Genomic DNA, 11,581 nt, shown 5'->3' with positions numbered 1-11,581 from the left:
CCTGTAAGACAGAAAAATCTAAATATAATTGCCTTCTTGGTAATCTACTACTACATATGCAGGTTATTTTAGGGCACGTCTACTTTAAGTGCATATACTTTTTAATGTTAAAACTTCAACTAGGGATCAAAGCAGATATTTGCTTTAAAAAAAAAAAACAAAAAAACCTTCAACCCTAGCATAAGCAGAGCTGTCTCGAGTTGCTTTACTGGGTGAGTTCTGAATCGGATGAGATGCTGGACTTGATAACCTTTAAGCCTCCTACCCAGTTTGAAATTCCAGGCCTCTACGGTGTATTTAAGAATGAACACTGACTACTAGAATGCAAAATTGGTTCTACCACGTATTAAAAGTCAGTTTGAAATCACCCTCCCAGGGGGGATGGTCACGCTGCAACTCCTCCTCCTCCATTCTCCTTGGTATCTTGGGCATGCACGCACACGCACCTGGGGTGACTTTAAGCCACCAGGTCCGGGACCTGAACCGCGGTCGACTACATGGGAGTTCAGCGACATAGCCATTTATGCTAACTGCTGGTAACCTCTGAGCCTCATTTTTTAAGAATAAAAGCCTACCTTTTAGAGTTGCTATACGGACTAAAGTCTGTGGTATTACATATATCTAGTAATGCCTGGCTGAGAGAAAACCAACCTCTACCTCCTGTTCACTTTTGACTGACAGATGGATTTGGATAGGTTCTCTAGATCAAAACAAAGGACACATATTTCAAAATAGCAATTATAATTGTTTTAAGCAGGCATGGGTTCACCAGTTGCGTAAAACTAAAATGGGCGGGGCCAGCAGGTGGTATGGTAAAGGCACTGGACTCCCACATGGCTGACAGCAGTTCAAGTCCTGGACCTGGCAGCTTGCTTTCTCAGTTTCCCTCTCTCCCTCTCTCTATCACTCTGTCCCTCTCTGGTCAAATTAAAATAAACAAATAAATAAAGTTAAATAAAATAATTCTTAAAAAAAAAAAAAGAAACTAAAATGGGCCTTGAATGGGTCCACCCTAACCATTTTTAAGTATATAGTTCAGTAGTAGCATTAAGTACATTCACACTGTTATACACCCATCACCTCCACCACTCTCCAGAACTCGTTCTCATCTTGTAAAACTAAATTCTATACCCATTAAGCAACAATGAGACTGGGATTTTTAGCAAACTACTGAAAACAAAAACCTATAACCTTCACTTTTTTTTCCCTCCACGAAGAGAAAGCACTGGCAAGGGTCGATCAAGGTAAGATTACAGCTCAGGTGTCAACTCACCTTAGATACACAATGAACAAGAGCACCTCACATGACTGCCTAGCTAGCTAACTAGCGGAGAATCCCAAACACGGGATCTAAAAAGCAGTGGGTGACACAGTGACATAGGGCCCAGGCCTCCAAGACTCAAAATAATCAAGTCCAACCGCCCACGGAAGTAACTGAATCTTTCTCACATGCAAATATAGACCTCGCCCACCACCTCAAGCTTCTTGGAACCCATTAACACTTTCTAAACCACAGGTGCCTCCTAGGCCACTTAACAGAAAAATTCTTGGTAGTCTGGGATTTTTGAATCTCTACTCTCTGGCTTACTCAGCCTCAGCAGAGCTGGGTAAGGAGCAAAATTGAGAGCACGGGCTCTGGAATCGGAGGTTTGGATTTAAGTTTTGGCTGTCGCTTAATAATCTAAACTTTCAGCAAGTTATTTAACTTCTCTGTCCCTCCGTTCTCTCATGTGAAGGTGAGGATAAAGGACTTTAGCTTACTGGGTTGTGACAGAACGGAATGTAAAAATACACAAAAAGCACTTAGCACTGTGTCTGGTGGAGATTACCACGCAAATGCCTGCTGCCATTGTCACTGTCTTCACCTCACCACCACCTTCGGAAGCTACACTTACTCCGCAAAATCCTTAGGTGTGGGCCAGCATCACAACATAGCAATTAAGTGCTGGGCATAAAGATCCCACATGGCCAACTGTTCTAATCCCAGCCCTGGGGGCTTAAAACACATGTTGGGTGCATGTCCATGTGTACCCAACATCCTGATAGAATGGAGAGATATAGAAAAAAAGATTGCAATGTGACTATACCCCCTTAGGGAGTGTATATGTTCTCTCTCTCCCCCTCTCCCTGGCAACATACCCCCCACCACTGCAATTAAAAAAATTAAAAAAAAATTTAAATCCCTGTGTACTTATTTTGCCATGATTAAAATTAATATATCAGAAGTGTGTGAATATGTTCTTAATTACAATTTTCATACACACCATGTGAATGGATCCCTAAAAAAAGATCACGCCTATGTACAATTTCTCTCTTATTAAAAATACTTAATGTAATTTATTGAAACAGCCCTCTAGATGTGCTCTGTTTACCTTATAACCCGGACAAGTTCATGGAAAGCTTGATCTACGTTCATCCTAATCTTCGCTGACGCCTCCATATATGTTACCTTAAGTTGCCGTGCCAACTGCTGTCCTTCTTCCTGCGTTACCTGAAATTTCAAGAGCTGTGTTTAAGGTACAATATCAACAATTACTATGCTCTATCCAATCCTGGCCACAGGACTGTGCTGATAACCTCACCAGAGGCCACTGTTTTATCACAGGCTGAACTAACAGACTTACTGAGGCGCCCCTCTGTAGAACAACTCAGAACAGACCCGTGATGGAAAAACTACCGTAAGAGAGATTTCAGTCCAGAGATGACAAAAAAGTCTGAAATAAAATGGTAGCAAGTCTCCCTGAGGAAATGATAACAAAGCTACCTACTAAGTAAAGGGTATGGAGCGAGGTGGGGTGGCGTGAGAGCGTTTCTGACGAAACCGCCTGTGTGAGGCCACGAGAACGAATGGGCTTTCCAGGGCTTTGGGCCTGAGGGCAGAGCCTCGCACGGCTGGAACACGGCAAGCAGAGAGAGAACAGCAAGAGGTGAGGACGGAGAGGAGTGTGAGCTCAGCTGCCAGTGAGACTTCACCATGGATTCCCCAGTACCCGTACAACAATAAAGTATGAGTACAATGCATTATGTTTGCAGGTGAAGGAAGGGAGGCCATGCAGGGTGCCACAGCTGATGAACAGGTAAAATGGAAAACATTAATTGAATGTAAGTAAATATCCTATATATTTTAAATAAATGTAAATGATCTAAATAGTGATATTTATCTAAAATTAACCCAGTTAACAGTCGTGCAATGGAGTTTAAGACTATTTCTGGAGAGAAAAAAAATGCCCTTTATTGCTGTTATTGCCACATGCATAAGTATTTGCATAAAAATTAGAAAAGATGGAGGAAAAAAGAAAATTTGAGAGCTTATCACCCACAGGGAATCACATTCTTCTGGACATTTTTCAATGATGCATACTTTTTTTTTACAGTACAAAAATAGGGTCATAATTTTTGTGTACTTACTTACCTTATATCCTAGAGACACCCTAAACCCTCTTATTTAATAGTTCTTTTATGATCCCATAGTCTTTTTTCTACATAATCCTTTCACTTGGTAATAAATGTAGTTTCTTCCTTTTTGATGTGGATGGCTTTCATTTCTTTTTCTGGCCTTATTGCACTGCTTAGACTCTCCAGTAAAATGATGGGAACGGTGAGAAAGATACTCTTGACTTGTTCCTGAACTTCCGTATAGAGCATTTACTCTTCCATCACCAAGTATCCTGTCATTTGTAGGATATTATTCTGATGTCCTTTGTTAGGGCAACAAAGTTCCCCATTATTCTATTTGTAAAAAGTGTTTATCAAGAATGGACTTTCATTTTCAATGTTTTTTTTTTTCCCCATCTATTTAGATGTCACAATTTTTCCTTTTAAGTATCAATATGGTGAATTACACAGACTCATTTTCTAATGTTAAATCAACATTGCATTCCTGGAAAAAACTCTACTGTATTCTTCTTTCCCCCTAGGTTTTTACCACTGGGTGCCTGTGCTCACACGAAAGAGAGAGAGAGAGAGAGAGAGAGAGAGAGAGAGAAAGTGAGAAATCACTCCCTATAAGAATGGCCATGCTGCAATCCCTTCTCTTCCATTCTCCTCTCAGGATTTTGGGACACACACATGATTTTTGAAGCCATCAAGTCCAAGATTCAAGCCATGGCCAGCCATGTGTGAGTCTAGCACCTTAACCATCGTGCCACCTGCTGACCCCTTATTCTTTTAATATACTGTTACATTCAGTTACTAATACTTTATTAAGAATTTCTACACTGATGCTCGTGAGAGATACTGGACCGAAGTTTTCCTGTCTGTCTGGTTTTGGTTTCAGAGTAAGACTGGCTTCATACAATGAATTAGAAAGAACTCTCTTCTCTTCAGTTTTCTGGAATAGTACATAAAGAACAGGTAGGGACCAGCGGGTGGTATGGTGGTTAAAGCGCTGGACACTCCCATATGATCGATCACGGCTTGAGTCCTGGACCTGGTGGCTTACTTTCTCACTTTCCCTCTCTTTCTTTTGGTGTTTCTCACTAGACAAATTAAATGAATGGATAAATTAAATAAAAATAATTTTGAAAAAAAAAAGAACAGTTATCTGTTCCTTAAAAGTCTGGAATAAGTCACTAATCCATCTAGGCCTAGAGTTTTCTTTGATGTAAAGTTTATTATAAATTTATCTTATATATACAGTATTATTTCTCATTTATATACATATAGTCTATTTTTTTTTTCCTCAAGTGACTTGTGGTAGTGTATCCCTTCCTTTCAAAGACTAAGTCCATTTCATCTAGCTTCTTGAATTTACTGGGATAAAAATGTTTATAGTATTTATTATCTTTTAAATGTCTAAGATCTGAAGTGGTGACGCCTCTCATTCCTGATATTTGGACCCTCTTTTTATCTGACCATTCTGGCTAAATATCTGACTGCTCTTCTAATAGCCGGCCCTTGGATTTTATTATTTATTCTAATTTTTTCCCTTATTTTATTGGTTTCTACTCCTATCTTTACTGTTTCCCTTCTACTTACACAGTTTTAATTTGCTTCCTTTCTTTCTGATTTCTTTTTTTTTTATTTAACTGTATTTACTTATTTATTTTAGTTTGATCAGAGAGAGACTGAGCGATAGAGAGAGGGTAAGTGAGAAAGTAAGCCACCAGGTCCAGGACTCGAACCACGGTTGGTCATGTGGGAGTCCAGCACCCTTAACCACCATGCCACCTGCTGGCCTCTCCTTCTGATTTCTTAAGGTAGAGATCAAGGTCATTGAACTGAGATCTTTTTTCTTTTCCAAAACAAGTATTTGGTGCTATAAGTTTGTTTGTTTGCTTATCTATTTATTTATATAAGCTTTTGCTATATGTTGCATGCACTCAGAGAGAGAGAGAGAGAGAGAGAGAGAGAGAGAGAGAGAAGGCACCCCAGGGGGAAGGCCTCTCTACAATCCCTTCTCTCAAAATTTTGGGCACATGTGTGTACACAAACTCTGCATTTTTCAACCTGCCAGGTCCAGGACTCGAACTAGCATGTCAACCATGTGGGACACCACTATTTATACACACACACACACACACACACACACACACACACACACTTCTTTAGCAGCATCCCCAAAATTTTGATATGCTGTGTTTCATTCTCATCCAGTACATGATACTTTGTAATTTCCTATTAATTTCTCTTTGATCTAGGGTTAGAAATGTGAGCTTTCCAATATTCAGAAATGTCCTAGATAGTTTTGTTAAATTTCCAATTAAAATTCCATTGTGGTCAGAGCACATACATTGCCTGACTAGAATCCTTTTAAATTTATTGAGGCTTGCTTTCCAATCCATTCTTATTTCAAAAGAATGTGTATTCTGCTATTTGCTGGGTGGCCTAAGATACTGGTATCCTTATTGAGGATCTTTCTGTTGCTCGATCAGTTATTGAGAGAAAGATGAAGTCTCTGACTATAAGTATGAATTTGTCTTGTTTTTCTTGCATTTCTTGCTGAGGATTTTGAAGTTATTACTAGGTACATCCTCGTGATTAATCTCTTCACTATGGAACCCTCTTTATTCCTGTTAATACTCTTTGCTCTGAAGTCCACTTTGATACTTTGTTTGCAGAGCCACTTTAACGTTCATCATTGTTATCATGGTAAATCTTACTTCATCCTTTTTTTTTTTTTTTTTGCCTCATTTGTATACTTACATTTTAAGTAGACTTCTTATAGGTTCTTGCTTATTTATCCAATCCCACATTGTCTGCCTTTAAGTGAAGTATTAGTATAATTTACATTTAATGTGATTATTGATAGCCAAGCCATCTTGCTCTCTGTTCTATTTAGCAACTTCATTTGGCTTCTTTTGTATTAACTGAATTGTTTTTATGATTCCATCTTATCTCCTTTGCTAGATAATGAACTATATATGTTTAGTAGCTCAGTTTATATGAAACATTTTTAAATCATCACAATCTTATTTTATAGCACTTTTATGGGGGGAGAGATTTTTGCTATAGGGTGTGTACACTCACCACAAAAAGAGACAGACAGACAGAAAGCAAGAAATCATCCCCTGGGGGTATGGCCATGCCGCAATCCCTTCTCCTCCACTCTCCTCTCAGGATCTTGGGCACGCACTAACTCGTCACAATCTAATTCAAGTATTATACTAATTCATGTATAGTATTAGAAACTTTGCAATGTTCTCTTTCCCCTTTCTATTGTCATTACCTTTAACCTCATATGTTATTTTTGTTTTATATATTCGATTATGTTTTTAAAAGATTTAAATAGCAAGAAAAGTATTTTCTCCAAATAATCACCATTGCCAGTGCTCTTCAATCCTTCCTGTAGGTTCAGATTTCCTTTTGTCATCGTTGGATGCCTAAGGATTTTCCTAGACATTTCTCGTAACGTAGGTAGGCTGGTGACGAAGGCTTTCACTTTGGCAGGTCGGAAAAAGCATTTCGCCCTTGTTTTTAAAATAAAGTTCTGGTGGGCACTGACTTCTGAATGCCATGGCAGAGTTTTGCCTTCAATGCTTAAAAGATGTTGTATCACTAGCTTCTGGCTTGCATCATTTCCCACGAGAGACAGTGACAGCTACTGCCATCCTCTGCGCTTTGGACGTAAGGTCTTTTGTCCAATAGCTAATTTTCAGATTTTCTCTTTATCACTGGTTTTAAGCAACTTTATTGTGATGTCTTATAATTTTATCCATATTTCTTATGCTCAGGATTTGCTGAGCTTCTTGAATGTCAGCATTTATCACTTTCATCAAATTTAGAAATGTTGGGCATTACTTCTACCATTAATTTCACCCAGTATATTTTTCATCTCAGACCTTATAGTTAAAATTTCTGCAAGTTTTATTTGGATCTCTGTAGCTCTTTCATGTCTCTTCTACTTAATATATTCATATTTCATGTTTTCTCTAGCTTCTTGAATGCATGAAATATAGTTTAAGCAATTGGTTTAATATTTTTGTCCACCATCCTCTTGGTCACTTCGGAATCCGTTTCATTAATTAACTTTCCTCCTTACTATGGGTCACGCGTTGTCCCTTCTTTACATGCCTGGTAATTTCTAAATGGATGCCTGGGATTTTTCCTACTGGGTACTAGTGGGTTGGGAAAGTCATGATGCATTTTTGCATAGAAAAATACATCATGACTTCCCCCCGACCTAATAGTAATTTTGGATTCTTGTATATATTCTTGAACTTTCTTCTGGGTAGTAGTTATTTGGAAATAGTATGTGTTTCTGGGTCATGCTTTAGGTTTTATCACAGAGTACCAAAACAACATTTAGTCTAGGGCTAATTCTGCTCGACTACTCAGATAAAACTCTTCTGGGTGACACATCTGATAACGCAGGACACATGAGGTTTTCCACTCTGGAACTTGAATTGTTCTGGGCCTCTCTTGAGCTCAAAGTATTATTCAACCTAGTCTTTTTGGGTTTAATATTCTTAGAATTCAGCAGCCTTAGATACTGTATCACTAGTTCATTATACTTAGGCACATACATCCAACAATTACTTCCCAACAGTTTGAGCTCTGCTGTGCTCCAACAGGGGAGCCAGCAGGTTCTCCATAGCACTGTATGTCCAAGTTTATGTAACATTTAAATTTACCTTGTCTTTCTTCAGAATAACATACGTATCCTAATGCCTATGAGTCTCAAATATAAATTGATCAAATTACACAGTAAGAAAGGAAAGTCCAGTAAGAAGATAAAGTTTTACAAGGGCAGCCAGTGGCATGATAGTTAAGGTGGCTGACTCCTGTGTCACCTGCCATGATGTGACTCCTAGCCCAGGTGCCTCAGAAAACATGCCAGGTGCAAGGCCAGCAAGTGGCGTGGTGGCTAAGGTGCGGGACTCCCACACGGCCGATTACAATTTGGGTCCTGGACCTGGCATCTGGCAGCTTGCTCTCTCACTTTCCTTCTCTCTCTTTTGGACACGTACATGCCCTATAGCAAATTTAAAATCAATAATAATGATAAATAAAATAAAATAAATAATCATGTGCATACAAGTTTGAAATCCCAACAAGATGGAGAAATGGAGAAGGGATAGTATTATCACCCCGGGGGGGAGGGGGTCCTCCTTTTCCTTTTGTTTCTCTGTCTCTTCCTGGCAAGTGTGTACATCCTCATGCAATTTCTTTTTTGAAAAGAATATAACATAAAGAATATATAATAAAAAATAAAAAGTCAGTTTCAATTATTTTTATTAATGTAAACTTGCTTTGGGGAGGGATATATATATGTGCTTGAGAATTTTACTCTCTTTCTGTTCAGTTATTCCTCAGAAAGGCATCACACCCTCATCATATATCTATCAATAGATAACAGCTAATGGTCACTATTCATTTGAGAAAGGAAAATCTCTATCTTTCTCTCTCTATATATATATAGATAGATAGATAGTTAGATAGACAGACAGACAGACAGACAGACAGAAAGTAAGTCAGATTAAGAGGAAAGACAAATGACCTATCTTTATACACAGTAAGAAAAACTAATGAATTCATAGCCTGGATGATAAAACAAACACACTTCTATAATTGTTTACATGCTTACTTTATTTATTTTTCAGCCATGGTTTCATCTTACTGTCTTCCAGGAATCAAGGTCAGCAAATCTAGTACATATATTTCTGGTCAAGAGGTCTCTAACCACATAAGAAGCTGCTTCTGAGCTCACTAATGCAGTGTGCTTTTAACTAAGTAGAGCCAGCATTAAAACCACCGAAGCAAACAAAACCAAAAAGGGCAACAAATGAAACAGAGGCAGCACTGTGAAGCCAGAAACCAAAAGAAGACTGAAAGCTACACAAACAAGCAGAGGTCCCCCAGCCCAGAAATTTTTTTTGCAGAGATATTTTTGCTACAGGGTGTGCACGATTGCTGGGCAGGCAGAGGAAGACAGAGAGATAGAAAGTGAGAAATCACCCCCCAAGTGGGGGACGACCACGCTGCAATCCCTTCTCCTCCATTCTCCTCTCAGGATCTTGGGCATACCCGTACATGCACCCAGTGTGAGTTTAAAGCTGCTGAGTCTGGGACTCGAACCACAATCGACTATATAGGAGTCCAGAGATGTAACCATGACGCCATCTGCTGGTCCCTAGAAAATTTTCTCAAGAAAAGTGCTAAGCCTTATCTCCTGGATATTCTGATTTGGTAGGTCTGAGCACTACTCAGAAATGCTTTGCTTGGGAACCAGCAGTTAGCGTAATGGCTATGTCGCTGGACTCCCACATAGTTGACCGCGGTTCGCGTCCCGGACCCGGTGGCTTAAAACTCACGTTGGGCGCGTGTGCGTGCGTGCCCAAGATCCCGAGAGGAGAATGGAGGAGAAGGGATTGCAGCGTGACCATCCCCCCTGGGGGGCGCTTTCTCGCTTTCTGTCTGTCCAGCAAGCGCACACGCCCTGTAGCGAAAACCTCTCAAAAAAAAAAAAAAAGAAAAGAAAAGAAATGCTTAGCTTACACAACCAAGATGTATCTGATAGGACAAATGCACAGACCTACCTCTTGAAACTTCCAGTGGGACTCAGTTCCAAAAGCACAAATCAATGTAAGGAGCCCTCTACAACAGGAGTCCTCTGGTACGACACATCTCCAAGTACAGGAAAGCAAACGGAAGTAACCGCGTTTCTATCTGAACAAACCGGGCTTAGTAGGAATAAACTACAACTGCGGCATGACTTAGGGGTGTGTCAAGTAATGAAGTGACAGAACACCATTTGTTTTTTAAAACACTATATCTAAAGAAGCATGATATTAATACCACATCCTGATTTACGGATGCCCAGATTCATTCATCAAACACGTATTTATGACAGTATTTATGACAGCACACCTTTGTTCTATATGCTAAGGATAAAGCATGAGTGAAACTGACCAATCAAAACTGAGATGCCCTCATGGCACCTACATTTAATGTCTTACAAACCTTTTAGATGCATGGAGGTAGAGACAGGGAAGGCTGTTCTTCCTAAGAGGCCGTGGGGGATACATACTAGTCAAGATATTAATAGAAGGGATCTTGGTTGGTTCACTTATGTTTCTGTTTTTATAAGAATAAGGAGTTCATGGGACCAGCAGTTAGCATAATGGCTATGTCGCTGAACTCCCACGTAGCTGACCGCGGTTCGAGTCCCAGACCCGGTGGCTTAAACTCACGCCGGGCGCATGTGCATGTGTGCCCAAGATCCGGAGAGGAAAATGGAGAAGGGATTGCGGTGTGGACATCCCCCGTGGGGGGTGATTTCTCACTTTCTCTCTCTTTCTGGTGAGCGCAGGTGCCCTCTCCCCCCTCTCCCCCCAAAAAAGAATAAGGAGTTCCTTTCTCAAATTAATAGTGACCATTAGCTGTTAAGCATCTAACAAGGGAGAAAGGAAAAAAGCAGCTAAGGTGAGCCAGGGAAAGATAGGCAGCAAAACAAAAAGATGTAAAAACAGTTGAATTCTAGGCCTGGTCCTACAACCTGGTAGTTAAAGGAACAAGATTCCACATGGCCAGCCAAGGTTCCAATCCTGGCCCAGATGGCTTTAGAAATGCACCATGCTCATAGGCACATGTGCCCAGCGTTCCAACAGGACGGAGAGATAGAAAAGGGACTTGGTGTGATTGCACCCCACTGAGAAATGCTTTCTCCTCCATCCTCCTACCTCTCTCTATGGTGAGAGCAAGCACTCTCTGGCAATTTAAAAAAGAAAAAAAGGAAAAATAAAAATACCAAATGAAAAAACTCCAGCTGATTTCTAGACAGGGCTGAGTCAAGAACACGAAATCAGGTATTTTGTGATGTCCACAGTCCAAGATATTGCTGTATTAAATTTCAGAACCAATGTGCTGTCACATTTACATACTTTAATATTTTAGCAAGGGCAAACCAACCTTTCACCTGCTCATCCCCCCAGACAGGGACATCATGTTGCCCACACTGGCTCACTCAGAGTCTCCTGCCTCAGCCTCCTGAGTTGCTGGGAGTAGAGGTGCACACCTTGACCGCCAGCTTTTCGGATGGGCATGGAATTGGAGTCAGGTTTCCACGTGGCCTCAGTCTGCTGAGTAACAGCATCTAGCAGTGCATACTACTAAGGCTGGGCCTTACCTGTGCTTTTCCCTA

General features: G+C 40.2%; 1 protein-coding gene across 1 annotated transcript in view; it reads right to left on the bottom strand.

The window, feature by feature from the left end:
- The window catches only part of LOC102496329 (ras-related protein R-Ras2), a gene marked incomplete in the record, with an annotated part of 30,680 nt that overhangs the window by 4,388 nt on the left and 14,711 nt on the right, over positions 1-11,581 (bottom strand). Inside the window, 1 exon segment of the mRNA XM_014584741.2 lies at positions 2,373-2,491. Within this exon segment, the coding sequence (XP_014440227.1) occupies positions 2,373-2,491 (119 nt within the window).

The sequence above is a fragment of the Tupaia chinensis genome, unplaced genomic scaffold (assembly GCF_000334495.1).
Source record: "Tupaia chinensis unplaced genomic scaffold, TupChi_1.0 Scaffold000077_1, whole genome shotgun sequence".
NCBI lineage: Eukaryota > Metazoa > Chordata > Mammalia > Scandentia > Tupaiidae > Tupaia > Tupaia belangeri.
The sequence above is the reverse complement of the archived record's forward strand: the minus strand, read 5'-3'. Positions and strand labels throughout refer to the sequence as shown.